Source organism: Prionailurus bengalensis, chromosome A2, assembly GCF_016509475.1.
Source record: "Prionailurus bengalensis isolate Pbe53 chromosome A2, Fcat_Pben_1.1_paternal_pri, whole genome shotgun sequence".
Classification (NCBI taxonomy): domain Eukaryota; kingdom Metazoa; phylum Chordata; class Mammalia; order Carnivora; family Felidae; genus Prionailurus; species Prionailurus bengalensis.
The window spans coordinates 163,854,503-163,876,313 of NC_057348.1; the positions used below are offsets into that span (position 1 = coordinate 163,854,503).

Here is a 21,811-nt window from a genome sequence, read left to right on the forward strand (position 1 = left end):
CCATCTTCCATTACAGGCTATGTCATTTTCCACGACAGTGTGCGCTGAATCCACAGAAACTGAGGGTGGGGACCGTCTTATTCTGGTTTCTTCTCCAGTATATGGTGCACAGTACATGCTCTTTAAAGTTAACAGAAAACAGACAAAGGAACCCTGACTGAAAAAAAAGCATATGCTGTAAAAACTTCCTTTGGGGAAAGAAACAAACAAACAGATTTCAAGTCACCTATAATCTCACTAATATTACATACCAATTTTAACATTTGCTGCCTTTCCTCCTCTCAGGTGGGTAGAAGAAAGGAAACAAGCATGAAGCACCGTGCAGAAAGAATCAAGAGCCCAAGTCCTATGCCTCCTATAGTATTTCTACCTCTGGAAAATGTTTTGTATTTTTAATAGTATTATTAAACACATCCCCTTAATTGATACACTGTAGTATAGGAGGCTACGGAGGGTCATTTTCAAGTATAGGTAACTAAACAAACTCCAAAGTGACATATGAAATTTGGGTGAAAATATATGTTGCCCTGTGTGGTGTTTATTAGTGCTCTTCACCAAATATTTCTGGTTCTCCCTCCAGAAATTCGATAGGATTTCGTTTCTGGGCCCTCTTGAAGTTAGGTGCTACCATGTGATTTTGTCCAGCCACTGAGACGTACACAGAACTGGCATGTGCCACGTCTTCAAGTCTTTAAGAGCCAGAGCACAACCTACTAGGTTCTCTTTTTCCTGCACTGGCAACAGTGAGAAGACAGAGATGCTGCCTCCCTCAGCCTGGGGGTCCACGTTGTAGAGCAAAGCTTCCAAGCCACCGGGGACACACGCGGAGTGCGAGCGAGAAATCAACTGTTACTGCCTGAGGCATTGAAGACTTGAGGCTCTATGTCACCCCCACATATTCTAGATATTCTGACAGGCACTGTATAAAGAGGTTTAGTATTTCTCTACATGATGCCAATGTCCAGATTTGAGAAGGTTCTGCACAAAGTGGGGGCTCAGGCTTATTAGCAGACTTTCTAAATATGGAGTGAATTTTAGAGGCGCTCAGGTGGCTCAGTTGGTTAAGTGTCCGACTTCTGCTCGGGAAGTTCGTGAGTTTGAGCCCCACGTGGGGCTCAGTGCTGAGAGCTCCAAGCCTGGATCCCGCTTTGGATTCTGTGTCTCCCTCTCTCTCTGTTCCTCCCCCACTCGTACTCTGTCTTGCTGTCTCTCTCTCTCTCAAAAATAACAAAAGAATTAAAAAAAATGTTTTTAGATAAAAAAAATATGGAATGAATTTTAGGTTATTTTTAAGAGGAAAAACAGATAGTCCGAAGGTTAGCAAAATCAGCAAATATTTTCAACGAAAAGATTTTTAAAGTTAAAGTAACGACACATGAAAAAAAGACTATATAGGAGCATAGAAACGACAACACGCTATTACCTCCCCTATTCGCCCAAAATAAATACTTCAACGACTTCCTCACCCTGCTGAGGTCAAAACCTAGGGACGCGGATTGAACAGAACACTGCAAGCAGCCACCGCCAATCAGCGGAGGCTGGCCCCCAATACAGAATCTACCTGCCCATCTCAAGCGGTTCAGTAGCATCATTCTCGCACAGGAGAAAACCGAAGCCTCTGGAGACAAACTCGTGGCCCACAGTGGTGGAGACTACTGGCTGCTTCTGCAATGTCCGTCCCCTCCCTTAGCAACAATGCTCTAAATCTATTCTAGGCAGCAATGCACTCCGCTACAGGACATTCCCAGCCTCCTTTGCAGCCACTTACGGCCACACGACTAGGTGGCATTCGGCACTTCTCAGATCGGTGGTTTAAAGACAGGAATTGCGCCCTGGGTCTACTCTTCCTCCATTCTACCACCACGGACACGGATGTAATGACCAGGCCTCTAGGAGCCACCGTGGAATCTGGGGGCAAAGGACAGATCCTAGAAATGTCTGAGCAGTGAGATAAAAGGAACCAAGTCCCCGATGATTCTGCAGTGCAGAGGGACCCTACCAGCGCCAGCACCTACCCTCCAGACTTGGACGTGAGAGAAATAAACGTTCCTATTTAAGTCACTGCTACTTAGGGGTTTTCTATCACATAAAAACAAACTTAATCCACACCCAGGTATTTTCAAAATACCTTCCTGAAACGAGGGGCAGAGAGTAGAGGGCGGCCTCATTTAACTATCTCAGTAAAAGAAGGTGGGGAACAAAGACTGCTATCATTTGTATCTCAAATACTTCTTGTTCTTACAGTCCCTTGATTTGTAAAACCATCTGCTTCCGTTTTATATCGATATATAACAAACCACCACAAAACCTAACAGATTAAAACAATCGCCATCTTTAGTCACAATTTTGCAACACGGGCTGCGCTCGCAGGTTCCCTGACAGTCCCCTTTGCAGCTGCATTCAGCAAGGAACCGGACTACGGGCTGAACTCAGCTGGGATGCTGGGAGAGCCACACTTCTCTCTTTCGGTGTACTCTCAGAATCCCTTCCTCGCCACATGGTCTGTCCAGCAGGGTATGACCTAGCTTCTTACATGGTGACTCAGGCTCCCAAGTGTGCAAAAGTGGAAGTTCCTGGTCTTCTTAAAGCTCAGGCCCCAAACCAGCACAGGGTCGTTTCTGCTGCATTCTGCTGGTTAGAGTCAGTCACAGGGCTACACGAGATACGTGGGGAGGCGACCATACAATAACATGACTTCCAGTGGGCATGGTTCACTGGGGGCAACCAGTGTGACAGACCACCTTCCCTCCCTTCATTTCCTGTGCAGGTTAAGATCTTGATGTATGACCTGTAGCATGCTATCACCTCCCTGAGGCTCAGCTGTCTGTAAAGTGAGGGGTCAGACTGGATGTCCTCAGAATGCTCATCTAGCTTTAACCTCCTATGACTCTAAGTACCTGCACCTGACATGAAAAACACTCGACCATGCTGACCAAATACTTCAACCTTGGTAGAACAATCAGATGATGAGAGCGTGGAGGTAAAAAATAGTTAATTCTTCAATACGTTCCATATTGTTATTTTATACGCGACAGGGGGCTACTGCGGACACGTGGTACCTGCCATTAGCATCCCAAAGATCAGGAAGTCAAGGAAGTTGGCGGTTTGGTTTCTGCTATGCTTCACTACAAGACAGAATTAACATCACAGACTTCAGACTTCCACTATGAACACTCACTACTGAAGACACAGCAAATCATTTTAAAACCACCCGATAGGAAGTCTCATTTAGGAAGACCTACTAATATAAACAGAATCGGCAGAGTTCTAACATAAAAAGAGCACTGCGACCACATTCACAAGTCCTGGATAATGAAAAATTTTTAATGGTTTTGTAGTAACAGTGCTATATATACAGCTTTTGCTGGTCTTCACGTGTTACTCATAATAAGAAACATTCTATAGAGATTTCTGCTGACCTAGCTTTTTTATCTTTCTTCTTTTTGTCTTTATTAGGGACAGCTGTACAGAAAGGAAATCTTTATCGTCCCCACCCCCACCCCCAATAACTACTACATTATTTTATGCCATGACATTTTTAGAGCGAGTTTGGCATCTCATCATAGGCGTATCACTAACAAGTTCTATGATATCAGGCAGATTGATGATAATTGCTGATAGTGGCAATAACAAATACTAGCAAATTCTTATAATAGCACTTCTTAACAGCACTTAGTTTGTGCCAGATGCTGTTCTAAGTTCTACACATATATAAATTCACAGCAATCCTAAACTAAGTGTGCTAGTGTGTCTACTTTGCAGACGAGGCAACCGAGGCAGAAAAAGTTCAGTTAACTTCCCAACATCAAACAGTTAGTAAGTAGGGGAACCGAATCTGAATTCCGACAATCTTGGTGCCAGAATCTGTGAAGTCCCCGGAACTTGGTTTTCTCATTTGTAAAACAAGATCATGGTTTCAAGGGGGCGCCTGGGTGGCTCAGTTGGTTAACTGTCCGACTTCGGCTCAGGTCATGATCTCACAGCTTGCGACTTTGAGCCTTAGAGCCTGCTTCAGGTTCTGTCTCCCTCTCTCTGCCCCTCCCCACTCATGCTAGCGCTCTCCCTCTCTCAAAAAAATAAACATTAAAAAAAAAAAAAGATTATGGTTTCAAATTACTGGCTTTTTAAAAACTGCATAATGTACATACAAAAGTATACACTCCCCAGAGGTATTAATGTTACATATTCTTCCAAATAATTTTCTATACACAAAATACATGCACATTTTGGGATTGCATGCTTTTTACAAAGTAGAGTTAATACTACACTTACTGCTTTGCAACTTTTAGAAAATTTTTCCTGAAGTCAATATATGTATCGTAGACATTCTCCCAGCTTGGTACCCATAGGCCCAGTTCTCTGTCCTGATAAAAACTACATGGTGGTCCACCGATGAGTATTTTTCTGTAGCCAGTTTCTACTAGTATTCTACTTTTCTCTGCTGCCATGAGCATCTTTGCACATACATACTTGCCCCTTTGTAGGAATATCTTCTGATTTCCTTTCTCATTTTTATGGGCTTTCTTGGTCCCTTCCCACCCCCCCAACTCCTAGGATAAGTAAGCACCCTAATTCTTTTACTATACTGCACACACTGTCCATATTCTCAGTGATTTCAAGGAAGTCACATCTTTAATCACCTATCCTAATCGAGCTCCTAAGCTCTAATGCTACACCCCCAAACACTCCCAGACATTTCTATCCCCTAGACATCTAATGCCAGAAACTTCAAAATTCCCCTCTGCACTGACTAAAATCTCTCTTCCTTTCTATCCATATTACCAACAGTATACCGTCTGCCTTGACCACCTCACACCATGACTATTGCAAAAGCCTGTTAATCTCTGCCGCCAGGTAAGTCCTCTCTTCATACTATTACCAAGGTGGCTTTCATAAAATAGTTGCCATCAAATCACCAAGTATTAGAATACCTACCTACATTGAACCGTAGAACACACACACAGAATACAAAGTAATTTAATACTCCTATCCTCCAGAAGACTAGAAATATCTACTTTTAAAACTTTAATTAAAAAAAATAAAACAACCTGGGCATAAAGCAGAGTCTGAAGACCTGTAACCCACAGGTAGTCCACAGATTAAACCTAACCCACAAGATATAGTCCCAAATAGTGTTGGAGATCTTAATTGAAGATACTTAAATATCCAGAGATTTCACATAAAATTCCAAGTTTCCAGTCTCTGTTGAAACCAGAGTATCTAGAAACGACACGCCAAAGTCTCACATGGCAACCATCAGTCAGAATTGTCTATCAGTTGCACCCAACCAAGGTATAGACTCCTAGAAGCCTTCAAGCTATTTTTACTCACCATTTTTTCCCCAACTCAAGACCTTAAGTTATGTCAGCTGTCATTCAGGATCTTACAAGCTGCATGCAATCATTTAAATTACCTACCTGATCCCTGTAAACAGTTTATAACCCCCGGACTACAAAGCCCAAACTCATTAGCCTGGCATTCAAGGACCATCGTGGCATGGCCCCAACTCCCACATTAAACCTCTGTTCTAGTCACACTCCACCAAGAAAACACATTTTACGCTTCCTGCCTCAACAGTTTTACTCAGGGTGCTACCCCAGAACATTCTCTAACTTTCTTACTGTGCTTGGCTAAACCTTATCGATCTTTCAAGGTCTAACTCAAGTACTGCTTCCTCCAAATCTTCGCAGACTCCTCTTGGCTACAGCGAGCCTTCTTCCAAAGTTGACTGTGTATCCCAACGTACATTTAACACTTAACGTGCTCTTTGAATAACATGTGCCAAAATGAAAGATCTAAAAAGTTACAGAAGAGGATTTTCTGAACTTCTTAGACAATTTCAGCATTTGTGTATCATACATAGTTACTGCTATCACAAAATTAACAGCAAAACCAAAGTCAATTTTCCTATCTTTTACAAAATGGGGTTTTTTTCTAGAGAAAATTCAAAAAGAGCTGTGTCATTCCTGTCTCTCTTATGTTCTTAAGACTTTCAAATTCTGCAAATAGAGAGACTGACACTTCCAATTATAAATTCAGTATTGGTCTTTCCAGTAATTTTTCACACTAACCACAAGCATGTATTTATATGCAGGCCATCACAAAAAAAAAAAAAGAGAGAGAGAGAGAGAGAGACAGAAAAGAAAAAGAAATCGTCCCTATTTCACTCCATAACTTTTGCAACTCATACTGCCAAGAAGTTCTGAAAATAGACACTGTGGCACAAACATGATAAAGACAATTTTTAAAAAGAGAAAGAAGAGACTAATCAGCTTATTGAAATTAAAAGATGGCCAGAACAACAAAGAAAAAAAGAAAGGGAAATATACACATACACAAACTGGTAAGTTTATTCTATATCAGCTAAAAATTACATTCAATCCAAACATCTCATGGATTAAAAACTGTTACCAAATCTTACCCAAGATATCTCACACTCCCCCACCAGGGAAGTGCACACAGAGCATTTAATATTATCTATAACTGGGGCGCCTGGGTGGCTCAGTCCATTAAGCACCCGACTTCAGCTCAGGTCATGATCTCACCGGTGGTTCAAGACTTCAAGCCCCGAGCTGGGCTCTGTGCTATCAGCACAGAGCCTGGAACCTGCTTCGGGATTCCGTGTCTCCCTCTCTCTGCCCTTCCCCCACTCGTGCTCTGTGTCATTCTCAAAAATAAATTAAAAAAAAAAAAAAAAATGGGGGGGTGGGGGAAAGGAGAAAATGGGCAATGGGCATTGAGGAGGGCACTCGTTGGGATGAGCACTGGGTGGTGTATGTAAGCCAATTTGACAATAAATTATATTTAAAATAATAAGTAAATTTAAAAAACATTGCAGAATTTTTTTTTTTAATTATCTGTAAGTAAAAACTGACCATTTTCATTTTGGAAAGGAGGTTTCATGGAACTCCTCAGTCATATCTGCAAGTGGCTTAAGGATACAAGACTGGACAATCAATATCTGCTCAAAGGAAATCTGATTGCGGCCTGGGGAATACCATGAAGTTTTGCAAAAAGGTGGGGGAGAGGCCAAGGGTAGAGCGGTGTGTCTGGTCACCCGGCAAACTGACTACAAATCTGGCATGGTAGAATTAACTGAGATAGTAAGAAAATGTATTAAATCACTATTTTCAGAATGGGAAAATTAACTATCGTGACACTTTAAATTTACATGGAAATCCATGTTTATCAAGGTTACATGTTAGTAACAAACCTACTGAACGTAAAATTGTATCCGAGACTCAACATCTTCTTAAACACGAGAGATTCCACGAATAAGACCATCAGGACAAGAGCAAACTACAGTGAGGTCAGGCTAGAGAGCAACCACCTAACAGGTGAGGAGAGGCTGCCATTCCTGGAACAGCTTTTCAAGTACAATGACTATCAAGTGCCAGAAACCAGTAATTGCCAAACCTTCCACGGATCTACTTGCTTGAAAAATAAGAAAAAGAATTTCTACCATACAAATTACCAATGTGCATTATCTCACAAAGCATGAAAAGCAGAAGCGGTATCTTTCGACTATATAGAGTTGTTTTATGAAACTGCAGGTACTACAATGTACTGCACCTTTTTTTTATTACTTATTTCAAGTTCACAGCTATGGAAATGAGAAATTTTGTCGGGGGAGGGGCCTCTCAAATATGAAACAGCAAGAGTCATCTGCAGCACAATCATTTTTTTTGCTATCTCTTGTACAGCATCACTGGTTGTGCCCAATTTTCTACAAGAATAAGGCTCAAGGTGGCTTTCTAATAACAGTAATTGCCCTCTGAAAAGAAAGTGGTTCGGAATATAAAGAGTTTTTTCAAAAAGGGTCAAGGATAGTGCCTCAGAAATCCTATCCCCACCACCTGCTTCCGCACCACCCCCACACCCACACCCACCCCATCCCTAACGTTAACTTTGTTGACTTCATAAGAAACATATATATGGTAGAATGATTCCTTGTCTTCCCAATTTAGAAATGTCAACATATATTCCAAAGAAGAAAAAATAAAATCAAACCTTTGGGAGAAGTTTCCTAAACATTCATACAAAAACAATTAGACCTCGAGTAGATGCTTCCTCTATAGCAGGAGCTTGTTCACTGGTGGAAAGACCTGGACCTCCTACAAAGATCACACGCTACTCCAAATAACCGATTAAACAGTCCTTACTGCTAGGGAGAACTTTTAATAAATGTAAATTTCACTGTTCCACTTCACATTCATACAACAGGAAATCCTTATTTATGTATCTACTTTTCAAACTCTGACCTAAGATCAATAGCTTCAGTTCAAAATTCTTGATTTTAGTAAATAATTTTAAGATAACAACAGCTAATTAAAATTAGCCACTACATAGCCTTTGCTTTTCAAATACGATAAAGCAAAACTCATCTAACAGTACAAAACAAGAAAATGCTTAAGTTCACTTATCTAATTATCAAAAATTCAAAAATCCAAACTCAAAATGTAATTAGCAGTGCCTGGTTACCCTCTTTTTTTGAAATCCAAAGACAAATATGCAAATCCACTTTTAATAAATAGTGTCATAACACATCTTCTCTAGCATAAAACAACCCACTTAGCAACCATACAGACCGATAACGTGGACAATTTAAAAACTTTTATCTCCTTTGCATCCCCCCCCCCCGGAAAAAAATTTTCATATCTTAGATAATTATTTGCAATTCCAGGTAATTTTAGCATTTACAAACCTAACTTACATTTGTCAGACCTCGGTTTCACTTTCAGGATCTTCAATACCCAACTGACTACAGGGTCTTTTCTGCATGCACCCAAATACAGTACAGAGATCCACAACTGAAAACCCTCCTCTTTGCTTTCCAGTTCACATAGTAGTTTCCACTTACAGGTTTCTCAAACAACTGTAGATTCCATTCCCTTCCAAAAACACACCTAATTTTTTAAAAATTCACTGAAAAGCTTGGAACCATCAAAGTTACCACTAAATTTCATACAAGGAATGCTCCCCAGTGTTCAAACCCAAAAGAGAAAGCTAAAACTCTCTTAAGACTCAGAGTTGTATTAAACGTCTTCCAAAGTGTTGATGTTTTCATACTGTTATATTAGCATCGTTCTGTAGAAATATTTAGATTTTTCCAAGGGCTACCTTTTTTTTTTTCTTCGTTCATAAGATGAGATTTTAAAACGAGATAAAAACTAAAATAATAAAGTGGTAATACCCTAAACCAACCTTTCTTCCGGTGCACACAGGGGCTGCCCTAACACAGATGAACTCATTTCCATCTCAGGGGAACTGCATGTGCATGTGTGTGTTTGTGTGTGTTTGTGCCCGTGCACACACTCGCGTGTGCATGGTGAGGGGCGTGACAGCACAGATAGGTCTACTGTAACTAGAAGAGGAATCTGAAAGCAAAGAGAAAACATACAATAATCCCCAATTAATATTTGGAAAGGAACCAAGAAATAGTCAAAATGGGAAGCTATCATTACGTTAAAACCCTAGCATGGCTTTATATGCATTGCTTTAAAGGATACAAAAAAAGCGACAAAGTGTGAAGTTCCTTGGAAGTCCACTCCCTCTCCGAATTCCAGCTGATGGGGGAACGGCCATGGCCATTTCCAGCAGACATTTCACTGCAATGCCGGTGGCCCCGCAAACCCCAACTTTGTAGCACAAAGACGCTAACGCCACCACGTATGCATCCTGTACTCGCCCGTCTCGGGATGTGTCACAGCTAGGTAAGAGCTGGAAATAAAACATGGAGGCACGCTAAAGGGCCTGAACCATCCTCACAGTCCAAGGACAGCACAGCACGGAGGAGAAGGGCCAGCCTGGGCTCCAGGGCTCTGCCACACGCCGGCCCCGCTCCGCCCCGGTGCACACCGCCGTCTTCACCGCCTATCACCCAACGTGCCCCTGCTCCGACCAGGCGAACGCGCCCCAACAACAACAACAACATCAACAACAACAACAACAACAGAAACCCGCGGCTGTCCCCGCGCCCCAGCGCGCCCTTCCCCTACCAACAGCTCCCCGACACGGTCCTCCAACGACATGAGTAAGCACTCCACGCCACTCCCCAACTTCGGACGGCCGCCGCCGGTCCTGCACCCTCGGGAGCCACCGCAGCCGCGCGACTCGCTGCCACGGGTTTCCCGGTTTCCAGGCGAAAGTTGCCGAATGGCCATTCTGTGAAAGGACGAGTCTAGCGCTGCCAACGTGCTCCGCGACTAGCGACAGCCGTGCCCAACCCCGCAGGGGCTCGGGGGGAAGTGGGGCCCCCGCGCGGGGCGGGCTCCCGCGGAGTCAGCGGGCTCCCCGGCCTCGGCCCCGAGCGCCCGGCCCGGCTCGGTTTCCAAACTTGCGGCCGCCGCGCCTGCCTGCCGCGGCCGTGCGGGTCGGGGTGGGGGAGGGGAGAGGAAGAAGTCCCCCGACTTCCGAACAGACCCCTCGGGCTCCAAACCCGGCTCCGGGAGCCAGAAAAGTTCCGGGGGCGGCCGGCTCACAAAGGCCGGCGGCTCCTCCCCACCCCCCCCACCCCCCACCGCGTCCCCGTCCCCCCACCTCCCCCCCCCCCACACCCCGGGCGGGCGGCGAGACCACCTGGCCGCAGCGTTTTGACAGCTCCGCGAGTGTCCCGCGGCGGGACCGCTTTGTAGTTGACAAGGCGCCGGTGCGCGGACGACCTGCGTGCGCCTCGCCGTGCGTCTGTCCGACGACCCGGCTAGGCCGGGAAGAATCTACGAGAAATTTCTCCAGAAACAGCAGCCCCGCGAACAGCCGGCGCGAGGGCCAAACTCCAAAGTAAAGTGCGGCGGCGGCGGCGGCGGCGGCGCGAGCCGTCGGGGCCCCGCTGGGCGGAGTGCGGTGCGGGGCGCCCGCGGGAGGCCCGGCCCGGAGGCCGCCGAGGGGGCGCGGGGCGCAGGGCGGGCGGGCGCCCCGGGGGCCGGGAGCCGCGCGGCCGGCGGGCCCCACCCCCACCCCGCGGGGGCGGCCGGGGGCGCGCGGGGGCAGGGGGGCCGGGCGCGCCGGTGACAGCTCCGGCCCGGCGCCGCGGCTGGCTCCCGGCCTGGCTCCCTCACACTCAACTTACTTCTTTCTGGCTCTCTGGAAAGGGGAAGCGCCATCTTTGCGAGGCCGGCCCCGAGGTCTTTTGTCTGCGGCTGCGGGGCTCGGGGCCGGGGCTCCGGGCTCCTCGGGGGGTGGTGGCGGCGGCTGCGGCTGCTCCGCGCTCTTGTCCTCCTCCGACGACATCCTAGTCACCAGGAAAGACACATGGATCCCGGTCCTCCTCCTGGGGGGCTCCTCCCGCCGCCGCCGCCGCGGCCGCCGCCGCCGCTGCTGCTCGGGTTCCTCCTCCCCGGCTCAGCCTCTCGCATTTCCCGCAGCCCCGGGAGCAGCAGCAGCAGGTACCGGGAGAGGCGGCAACATGGAGCGAGCAGGACACGCACTCACACACATACGCGCGGGCGCGCGCACCTCGGCGCGCAGGGGCCGGGCGGGGGGCGGGGGGCGGCGGGCGGCGGGCGGGGCGCGGGCGGGAGGGAGGGAGGGGCCGGCCGGCCGGGCGGGAGGTGCGGGCGGCGGCGGCGGCGGCGGCGGGCGGGGCGCGGGCGGGGGCCGGGCGGTGCGGGCGGGCGGGTGCGGGGCGGGCGCCGGCCGGGGCGGGGCGACTGAGGGGGCGCGGGGGGCGCCGGCCGGGGCTGCGCCCGCGCCCCTCCCCCAGCGCCCGCGGCGGGAGGAGAAAGGGGCCGCGGCGCGGGGAGCGGCGGGCCCGCGGGCAGCGGCGGGCGGGGGGTCGCGGCCCCGCCGGCCGCCCCTCCCCCGCGCGGGCCGCGTCAGGCCGGGCGGCGGCGGCGGCGGCGGCGGCGGCGAAGTTTTGACAGCTGCTCCAGTTGTTGTTGTGGGTTCCGGGCTGCGCGAGCGCCGGCCCCTCGGCGCCCGCCCTCCCGGGCCGGGGAGGAGGAAGTTTTGCGGGTGTGCGTGTACCACACACAGACACACACACACGACCGTGGCCGTCGCGCGAGGGCCGCGCCGGGTCTCCCCCGGGCGCCCCGCACCACAGACCTCTCAAACTCGCCGCCGTCTCGCCCACACACGGCCGCCGCGACGCCCCCGCCCCCTCCCCCACTCCTCGGCCCCGCCGCCCCCCGCGCGCCGCCGCTGCCACTCACAGGGCTCGCTCCGCGCATGCGCTGCCCGCGGACGCGCCGCCGCCGCTGACCTCACCGCCCCTCCCCCGTCTCCCCCCCTCCCCCTGCCGGGCTCTCCTCCCTCCTGCCTCCTCCCCGTCTTCCCCCCCTCCCCCCTCCCCCCTCCCCCCTCCCCCCTCCCCTCTCCCGCCCCGCCTCCTCTGACGCGGCGGCCTGGGCTGCGCCGCGACTCCGGCTCCGGCTCCGGCTCCGGCTCGGGGAGAGCGCCAAGCTGCGGAGGCGGCGATCCGGGATCGGGGTCCAGGGAATGCGCGGCCCGAGGCGGCGCTCCGACTGCGCCCGAGCCCGGCCGCCAGCCGGCGGCCGCTAAGCCCGCACGGCCCCCCGGCGCGCCGCCCCGCCGCCCACCGGCCCCGCGGCCGGAGGGACGGAGCCCGCCGGCGCTGCCCCGGCTCCCGCGGGCCGGGGAGGCAGTGCAACTTCGCTGGGATCCAATTCCAGGGAGAGTTTCGTTATTATAACGTCATGTAAGAAATGGGCCAGAAAGGGCTTACCGAGCTGTCAGACAAAAAGAACGCTGACATTTTGAGGCACAAGACGCGCAAAAAGGCACCACAACACACCAGTAAAAGCCCAACAGCTTGATTGTAACGTGCAGCGTGTTGCGATGCGCGCAAATCGGAGGGTCTCTGGGCCAGCTCCCGATGCGTTCACGGGCTCAAGGGGAAACGGGGCTAGCATTAGCAATGGGAGACGAGCGCTTTCTCGGAAAGCGTAGTGGCAAATGCGGGCTTCGGGACTTTTTCTTCGGATGGGGCGGCAACTCCTCTGTGCTCTGCTTCCCATTCACTGTCGATCAGCACACGTGAGCTGGGGGAGAATTCAGGACCCGTGAAGCCTTGGCAGACGGCTTGGGACGAGCGATCACTCCGGGAGCATCGCCTCTAGGCCGGACACACTAGGCACTTTCCCATTAGGATTCCCTTGCGTCCTCACGACACGGTGGAAGCCTACCGCTGCGTGTTCTGGCTCCCCAGCTCTCGTTCGCTTCCATCTCTCCCAATAGCCAGAGCATAAACTTTGAATTGTGCTTCCTGTTTGGGCAAAGTATACGCGGCTCGATTTCCAAAGCCTATCCTGACTACAGGCAGGTGTTTTGTTTTGTTTCGACATGGCTGAAATGAGGACTATAATAAGATAGTCATTTGAATGCCTGCAGGGTTTAATCCTTGCCGGTTTGTTCAAGTTTACTAAATATACAGCCACGGGAATTCTGAGATTGGGGAGAAGCTGACTGGGTAAATGCAGACTATAAATTAAAAGCGTCTGACTATTATAAATAGAAACACAACATGTATATGCCTAATGATGAATTTATGAGGTGGAACATTTAAAGTTTTTTCAGTGCTCATTCTTTCTCTGGCATTTTTCCCCCCTGCACATTACACTTTAAGGAAAGTACACTTTCAAAAATTGGATTATCGATCCACATGTTTACCTGTGTTCGTTACGGAAATTAGAGCCGTCACTTCCAACTGTCTCATACGCACAAAATTGTATGTCAGGATAATTTAAGTGTCAGGGTGCAGAGGACAAGTCACTCCTGCTGGAGAGAAGTTTTTAAAAGGAAACAGGGGACTGAGAACAGAAAAGGGAGTAGAATGAATGAAAAGGGAAGAAACAGAGGTCTGTGCAGTGATGCTTCTAGAAAGAAAAGATGAAAGATACTAAGCCCAGCCTTAAATCTCCATTCCTTCAGCTATTGTGAGGCAAGCACTTGGAATCTGTTTTAAAAGGACAGCAGGCTGTTGGCCCGAAGTTATCATGGGCAGACCAAATAAAATATAACTCAGGATGCACAGGAAGGATACAAAAAAATACCTGTTTCACATAAAGGTTTTCCAAAGGTGTTTCCATGTCTCCGATCCAAATTTTGGAGCTCTGAGACCGCAGTGGCAAAAAAAACCCAGGAGTCACGTAGCTGAAGTTACTCAGATTATAAAGTCAGAAAGGCACAGGGTGTCTGAAAGCACCAAAAAGCAAACAAACAAACAAAATCTACTTTCAATAAGTACACATGTAGCCATTTCTAAAAACATGGTCGATGTGCACCAAAGTGTTAGCAGCGATCATCTCTGAAGGGGTAGATTACGAGGGACTTTCACTTTCTATATTACATTTTTCTATAATAGTTGAATCTTTTAGAGCACATGCAGTATAATAAGGAATGTGTATTAAATATTTAGCATGTGGTTTGGGGGGTGAGGATTGCTATCTACACCAAAGAAAAAGCAACATCTCAGGAAACAGAGCAAGATAAGAGCCTCAAATATGAGTCTAGCAAACAAGTGATGGTAAATAAAAATTCACAGTACAGTAGCCATTCTTACTAATTGGAGTCCTATAAATGTCATTGATATGGTCTTTATTTAGAGTTTCTCTGTTTTTGCTTGTTTTGGTGAGTGTAAAATATTTATAAGACTCTCCCTTAGGCTCACTACTAATTAATGGACTCTCCTTTTGTTTTCCCGTAAAGTCTTAAATTCCTCAGGGTTTTTTTAGGAACCAAACTTTTATAGTTGTAGAAGGAACACTGAAAACTTCAATTCTAGATCTTACAATCTTTGTCTTCATATGTTTGCTGTTAAAGTTATACTTTAAAAAGGTGTAGTCATAGGCTGGCATTTTGTGTCCTTTTTCAGTAAAAAAAAAAAAAGAAGGTTTTTAAAAGAACTTCAGGGGCACGTGGCTGGCTCAGTGGGTCAAGCATGCAACTCTTAATCTAGGGGTTGTGAGTGGAGCCCCATGTTGGGTGTAGAGATTACTTTAAAAATTAAAAATAAATTAAGAATTTCAATTCCTGAAAATTAGTACATACTTAGTCCATAGTGTGTTTTTAGCTTTGAAAATTCTAATTGCCTTACACGAGTTATTTCAGTAATGCCTACCATGTACCTAGTAGACAGAAAAATTAAGGAAGAAACCGAGAAGTAATTAAACAGAACACTCACCGTCAAAAATAATTTGTGCAGAAGAATATGAGGCATGAGTGTATGTTCTGCAGCACACTCCATATAGATATGAATCTTGCCCTCTAGGGGTCTATATTTTAAGCCTGTCAGTACTTAACAAGATAAACACAAAAAGGGCAGGCAGGCAACTGAAAAATAAACATGGGAAAACATACAAACAGGAAGATTAAATATTTACATCCATTGTGTACAAGACCATATTTTTAATAGAAATGCATCTGGGGATTTGGGGGGAGGGCAGAGGTGGAGGAGGCAGCAGACAGCTAGGTCTATTTAGGATACAAAAGCATTCTGCCAGCAAGTGTTATAAACTCCTAGAGACCCTACCCCAGCCCCTACACACGCACCCCCCCCCCCACACACACACACACACTCTCTTAGGTTCCTCTCCTTTACTGATAATACAAGACTACAAGAGTAGTTTGCATTAATTTCCTAACGCTGCCACAACAAATGCTGAAAATGACAGAAATTTATTTTCTCACAGCCCTGGTAACTCGAAGACCAAAGTGAAGGTGTTGGCGGGGCTGGCTCCTTGCGGTAGGCTTTTGGGAAGAATTCGATCGTTCCCTGCCTGTCAGCTTCCAGTGGTTGTCCATGATCCTTGGGGACCTTGGCTGTAGGTACATGACTCCAATGGCCATCTTTTCTGCATCTCTGTGCCCTCACATAGTGTTCTCTGTGTATGTGTCTCTTCTTGTAAGGATACCAGTCGTGTTGGAGTAAGAGTCCAGCCTACAACAGTATGACCGCATCTGCAACAATCTTATTCCAGATAAGGTCACATTCTGAGGTTTGGGGAAGGATATGAATGTTGGGGGGACAATATTTAACCCAACTGAACTACCAAGCAGCCTATATTGGTGTCTCCCCATTTAGCAGATTCATATATATATGGTTAGAAAAGTTTATATAGGGGCACCTGGGTGGCTCAGTCCGATAAGCATCCAACTTTGGCCCAGGTTATGATCTCTGAGTTCATGAGTTGGAGTCCCGCCTCAGGCTGTCGGCTATTAGCGTGGAGTCCACTTTGGATCCTCTGTCTCCCTCCGTCTACCTCTCCCCTGTTCGTCCTATCTCTGTCTCTCCTCTCCCTCCCTCTCTCCCTCTCTCTCTCTCTCTCAAAAATAAACATTAAGAAAAAAGAAAAAAGTTTACATAATAGGTTAACTGCATGCAAACTTTTCTTGGCACAAAACATTCACATTTATTTTACATCGAATCAATCTATTTGTAGGATAAATAAAATCAAAGTGAATTTAACAATAACAGTGCCTACAAAGTAAACAGTAAAATTATGACTTAGTAGTTCCTTGGTTAGTTTGATCAGTGTAAACATAGGTCAAAAAATGTCAGCCCAACATGTACCATTTGGGGCCTGTTTTAAAGGCCAAAGATTATGGTGGCACCTGGGTGTCTCAGTCGGTTAGGCGTCGAACTCTCGCACTGACAGCTAGGGGCCTGCTTGGGATTCTCTCTCTCTCCCTCTCTCTCTCTGCCCCTCCCCCCCTCAAAATAAATACACATTTTTGAAAAGTAAAATAAATCAAGATCGAAGACAATGATGAGATCCTCACTTTCTAGTGGAAATGGAACTCAAGAGTCCCACCCATCACCCTTCGGGATGAAGTCTAAATTTCTCGGTGTGGCCCCCTAAGCCTGCCACCCTCCAGCCATCCCCTCCCCCCCCACTCCTCCCCCTTCCTCCTTACTGTGTGCTCCAGCCTTCAGAGCCACCTTTGTCAGTCTTCATTAGATTGTCCCAAGCCCCTTCCTCTGTCATGTGGCCAATTCCTGCTTCTTTAGACTTCACTTCCATCCCTGACCACCACCCTCCCCCTGACAATGACTGTGTGTCCCCATGGATGTTTCTACAACACCTGTGCTCCCCACCCACCCCCCCTCCCGAAACGATCTCAGGGCCTGGAATGTATCCCACCCTCGCTGTTTTGTAACCCACCCTACGCCAGGTGCGGATGGCTACAATTGTCTGCCTTATACATCTTTTATCTCTATGATTTCGCAGCAGCTCAATAAACAGTTGTGGAATAAGTGAAATAAATGGGAAAATATATGTTAAGTGTCAGAAAAAGAGCTAAGATGATCCTTTACAAGTGTGTTTATTCCCCACCCCACACACACCAGGAGGGTTTACTTTTCAAAAAGAAACTGTATCTTTATAAACAATGTAAATATGCCTACCTTGCTACAGTTTATGCTGATGGTTACATTTTACATTTCTATAAAGAAACAGGCGGTCATCTTTGCCCCTCTTTGCCCCTCTGTCCAACATTTGTTAGTGTCATTCTTCTCAGTGTTCTTGGCTTTCTGAAGCCTGGGCATGGAGGTTCACACCTGTTTCTAAAAGAGCCTCCAAAATCAAAAGAGGTCAAAATAGTTGTCCACAGTCTTCAGAAAACATATCTGCTTAGAAACATTTCTACCAGAGAAGATAATGTTGAGGGAGAAATGATTACAGAATAGCATATATAATATGTGCCATACAATCCATTTACGGAAAACTGTATAAATCCACAACAATCTATATATAAATCTATGTGCAAAGTAATAATGTTCATCAAAATGCAAACAATGGGGGCGCCTGGGTGGCTCAGAGGGTCAAGCGTCCAATTCTTGATCTTGGCTTAGGTCATGATCCCAGGGTGGTGGGATCAAGCTCCGAGTTGGGCTCTGCATGGAGCCTACTTAAGATTCTCTCTCTTCCTCTGCCCCTCTCCTCAGCTCACGCTCTCTCAATAAACTAAACTAAACTAAACTAACATAAAATAATAAAATAAAAGCAATCTCTGGGCTGGAATTGACACTTTCTTTGTATTTTTTCTTTTTAACTTTTATAATGAATAGCTATTATTTTTACAAAAGCAAGCAAGTTGTTTTTCAAAGAAAAAGGTTTTTTTCTCCAAAATTATCTCTATCTTAGCCTTAATTACATTTCACTTTCCCTGATTTTTTTTTTTTTCCTTTTCTTTCTTGCTATCATCTTGTCTGTGGAAACATATTAAAACAGTGCCTACCATACAATCATGACTCCTGACTGGTATAATCAGGTTCAGAGTTCTATTTTTCCTCCCCTTGGGGGGAGTTGCTATTAAATAAACTTAAAAGGGGTTTTCCCAGTGAAAGTGAATGGAATGATTCTCTTTCCCCTAATCTTAATAATCTTCATCGTCATCACTTCCAGCTGCTGCTCCGCCTAATGCCTATGGAAGTTGTGTTCCTTTGGTGCAAATCTCTTCCCCTCCCTGGGTGTGCATGATCCTGTCCCTTAGAGTTCGCATTCCATTGAACACACTGGGTGCTCACTAAACATTTATTTTTTAATTATTTTGAGAGAGAGACAGAGACAGAAAGTGGGAGGGAGAGAGAGAGAGGGGGGTCGGGGAATTCCACACAGGCTCCCTGCTCAGCACAGAGCCTGACGCGGGGCTCGATCTCACAACCCTGGGATCCTGACCTGAGCCAATATCAAGAGTCGGGCGCTCAACCGACTGAGCCACCCAGGTGCCCCTCGATAAATATTTATTAAACCGAAAAGGGTGCAAGCATTACCCCAGCAGGCTCCATTTGAGGAAAGGAGGGAGTGAGGGAGCAAGGGAAAGAGAGCTACTGGCAGGGAGGAACTGCAATTCTAAGGGCCGAGGGTCAGATTGGGGGGGAGGGGGGCGCCTTACATTCGCCCCCTGCAATATTCTACCTTCCTCGCCTCTGGGAGGCTGGTCACTTTCACTCGGCTGCAAACATTTCCCCAGTTTGCCTGCAGGTTGTCAGCGTCTTTGCCTCCCTTGTGTTGACCCGCCTTTGCCAGCTCGGTGACATCATTATCATGGGAAGCAGGACATCACACACCTGCCACCTGAAAGACAGACCCCGTGGACACCGTTAGGAACCTGCCGGACGGCACAGAGGGATAAGGTGGCCACAGAGGCAGAGGCGGACAGTAAAACCGAGCTAGTGTTACACGGTCCCGCACAAGGAAGCGAAGCGAAGCGAAACACTGTTTCCCTCTCGAAGCCTGCAACAAACCTCACAGGAGCCCCGGCTCCGTCTGGAATTGGAAGTGGGTGGGGATTTTCACCTGCTCTCCCCTCCGCCGCCTCCAAAGTTCCAACGAAGCCCTGGGCCCTGGCGCACCCGGGAGTCCCTCCTCTGCCGGGTGACCTGGTCTGACTCCCGCCTGCCCCCGGGGCCTCCCAAACTCGAGGCATCCTTCTGTGACCTCATTCTCTGCCCCGGGTGCCCCGTGCCACTCTGTGACTCCATCAGGGTAACACCCGCTTCGGCTGCCACGCGTCAGACGTGGGGAGCCGCCTCGCAGATCAAGCTGGGGGAGTGGTTGAGGGCTGAGCTCTGCGCCGACCGTCGCCGCACCTGACCGTGGCGCGCCTGCTTCCCCGCGCACCGGCGGACGGGCCTCCGGCTCCTTTCCCCCCCACCCCCCACCCCCCACCCCCCACCCCCCACCCCCACCCCCACCCCCTCGAGAGGTGTCCGAGATCGGCTTCCCGGACGCCCCCGCCGCCGCGCCTGGAGCGTCCCCGCGGCCCGGCTCGGCGGCCGATGGCCAGCAGGACCGCAGCGGGGGCCCGGCTGCCGGAGCGGCCGGGGCCGAGGCGGCGCGACGGGAGCCCGCGGGCGCAGGGGAGGCACCTGCTCCGCAGCTTGCCGGCGGCGCAGACCCTGGCCAGGGTCATCCGGCCTTGCTACGGCCCCCACGGCCGGCAGAAGCTCCTGGTCACCGCCAGAGGAACCACCGTGCTGACGGGCTACGCCGCGGCCATCCTGCGCGCGCTGGAGCTGGAGCACCCCGCGGCGCGGCTCCTGCGCGAGGCGGCCCACACGCAGGCCGAGAGCAGCGGCGACGGCGCGGCCTTCGTGGTCCTGCTGGCGGAAGCGCTGCTCCTGCAGGCCGAGCACCTGCTGCGCGCCGGCCTGGCCCGCTCCCAGCTGCGCGAGGCCTACGCCGCGGCCACCGCGGAGACCCTGGCCCTGCTGCCCTCCCTGGCCATCCGCTCCCTGGGGCCTCTGGAGGATCCCTTTGGGGCCCTCTACTCGGTGGTGAACACCCACGCCGTGTCCCGGGCCGACTGCTTGACCAAGCTGGTGGCCCACGCGTGCTGGGCCACCAAGGAGCTGGACGGCGGCTTCCGACGCGAGCGCGTGGGCGTGTGCACCCTGCCAGGGGGGAGGCTGGAGGACTCGTGCCTGCTCCCGGGGCTGGCCTTGTGCGCCGAGCCCTGCGGGCAGGTGACCGCGGTGCCCGGCGGCGCCAGAGTGGCTCTCTTTGTTTGCGGCTTTGGTCCCGCCAGTCCAAATGCACCGGCCACGGCCCGGCTCTCCGGCCCCGCTGACCTGGCCACGTTCAGGAAAGGAAGTGAGCGGTTGATAGAAAAGCAGGTGGCCCAGCTGGCCAGCGCGTGCATTAACGTGGCGGTGGCATGGGGGGACATCGATGAGAATGCCCTGATGCAGGCTGACAAGCACAACATCATGGTGATTCGAGCCAGGTCCCGGAGGGATATGGTTTACTTGAGTGAGGTGCTAGGCACACCTTTGATGTGTCACCTGCTTCCTCCCCCGAAGCCAGGGAAGTGCCGGAGGGTCTACCAGCAGGAGCTGGGGGAAGGTTTGGCCGTGGTGTTTGAGTGGGAATGTCCGGGCACCCCTGCCGTTACCTTGGTCCTCAGGGGGGCCACAGCCCAGGGGCTGCAGGGCGCAGAGCAGGCCGCCTACCGTGGCATCGATGCCTACTTCCAGCTGTGCCAGGATCCCAGGCTGCTTCCGGGAGCTGGGGCCACAGAGATGGCTCTGGCGAAAATGCTCTCAGAAAAAGGAAGCAAACTGGAAGGGCCTAATGGTCCTGCCTTCCTGGCATTTGCACAGGCCCTTCGGTCTCTTCCTGAAGCCTTGGCAGAGAACGCGGGCTTAGCCGTCTCCCAAATGATGGCAGAAATGAACAGAGCTCACCAGGCTGGCAACTTCCTAGTAGGAGTGGGGGTCGAAGGGATAATAAACGTGGCCCAGGAAGAGGTGTGGGACACCCTGACAGCCAAAGCCCGAGGACTCCGGGCCGTAGCTGATGTGACACTGCAGCTCGTGAGCTTAGACGAAATTGTAGTGGCCAAGCAAAGCGCCACGTATCAACGGGACTCGAATCCTGTCCCCAAGAAGGCCAAGGGATGCCCATTTCCTGTAAAAGATCAGCTCCTTGGAACGATTAAGTAGTAACATCCTCAATAAAATCGGGATGGCCAAGGAAGGCACAGTCACCCCCGAAATGGATGTTTGCCGTGTTTTATTCCCTCCGTGTTTTGTACTGTTAGAGTCCGTTTCTTCAGACAAAAACAACATAAAGGACCGTAAGATAAAAGTCCTTTTCATTGATTTATGTCCTTTCAGACTCTTGGCTTTTTTCATTTCCTGTTTCTCTCCATCATATTCTGTTCCTTTCCTCCAATAAGAGCAGGATTTACTTGTATTAAGAAATTTTTTCAATGGAGTACCTTGGCTTTGGGGATGCAAAAAAAAAAAAAAAAAAAGTGCAGGAATCTCTTCCCAACTGTTGGACTTATCCCCCCACAATAGCCTCATATATGTCAATTTCTGTCTAGATGTCACGTTAGCCATCTA

General features: G+C 49.3%; 3 protein-coding genes and 1 long non-coding RNA gene across 27 annotated transcripts in view; 1 reads left to right on the top strand and 3 right to left on the bottom strand.

Annotated features, from left to right (window-relative positions):
- KMT2C (lysine methyltransferase 2C) overlaps window positions 1-11,557 on the bottom strand; it is a 287,946-nt gene extending 276,389 nt beyond the window's left edge. For 8 of the 22 annotated variants that reach the window (XM_043589983.1, XM_043589993.1, XM_043589999.1 and 5 more), the window contains exons 1-2: window positions 9,999-10,318; window positions 9,205-9,720 (exon numbers count right to left, since the gene is read on the bottom strand). In XM_043589983.1, coding sequence (XP_043445918.1) covers window positions 9,205-9,461 — 257 coding nt within the window. In that variant the 5' untranslated portion in view covers window positions 9,462-9,720; window positions 9,999-10,318. Of the gene's footprint in view, window positions 1-9,204; window positions 9,823-9,998; window positions 10,389-11,068 lie in introns of those variants that run through there. The other 14 variants (XM_043590000.1, XM_043589992.1, XM_043589998.1 and 11 more) reach the window with 8 other exon arrangements.
- Window positions 11,231-12,715, bottom strand: LOC122488365 (translation initiation factor IF-2-like). The gene is made up of 4 exons (XM_043589657.1): window positions 12,686-12,715; window positions 12,345-12,615; window positions 11,540-12,141; window positions 11,231-11,425 (listed from the first exon to the last, which is right to left on the bottom strand). Exons 1-4 carry the CDS (start codon window positions 12,713-12,715, stop codon window positions 11,231-11,233), a joined length of 1,098 nt encoding a protein of 365 aa, XP_043445592.1.
- Window positions 12,716-12,757: 42 nt separating this feature from the next.
- On the bottom strand, window positions 12,758-19,592 carry LOC122488557. 3 transcript variants are annotated; one of them, XR_006298645.1, is made up of 8 exons: window positions 19,260-19,592; window positions 18,879-19,037; window positions 17,366-17,534; window positions 15,649-15,898; window positions 15,143-15,291; window positions 14,013-14,154; window positions 13,630-13,734; window positions 12,758-13,225 (listed from the first exon to the last, which is right to left on the bottom strand). It is a non-coding gene; the product is annotated as an uncharacterized LOC122488557 (long non-coding RNA). The 3 variants fall into 3 exon arrangements; XR_006298643.1 differs by lacking the exon at window positions 13,630-13,734; XR_006298644.1 differs by lacking the exons at window positions 13,630-13,734; window positions 17,366-17,534.
- A 38-nt stretch (window positions 19,593-19,630) lies between these two features.
- CCT8L2 (chaperonin containing TCP1 subunit 8 like 2) lies at window positions 19,631-21,463 on the top strand. The gene has a single exon (XM_043590010.1). The coding sequence runs from the start codon at window positions 19,742-19,744 to the stop codon at window positions 21,404-21,406; it is 1,665 nt and encodes a 554-aa protein (XP_043445945.1). The 5' UTR covers window positions 19,631-19,741; the 3' UTR covers window positions 21,407-21,463.
- The last annotated feature ends 348 nt before the right edge of the window (window positions 21,464-21,811 follow it).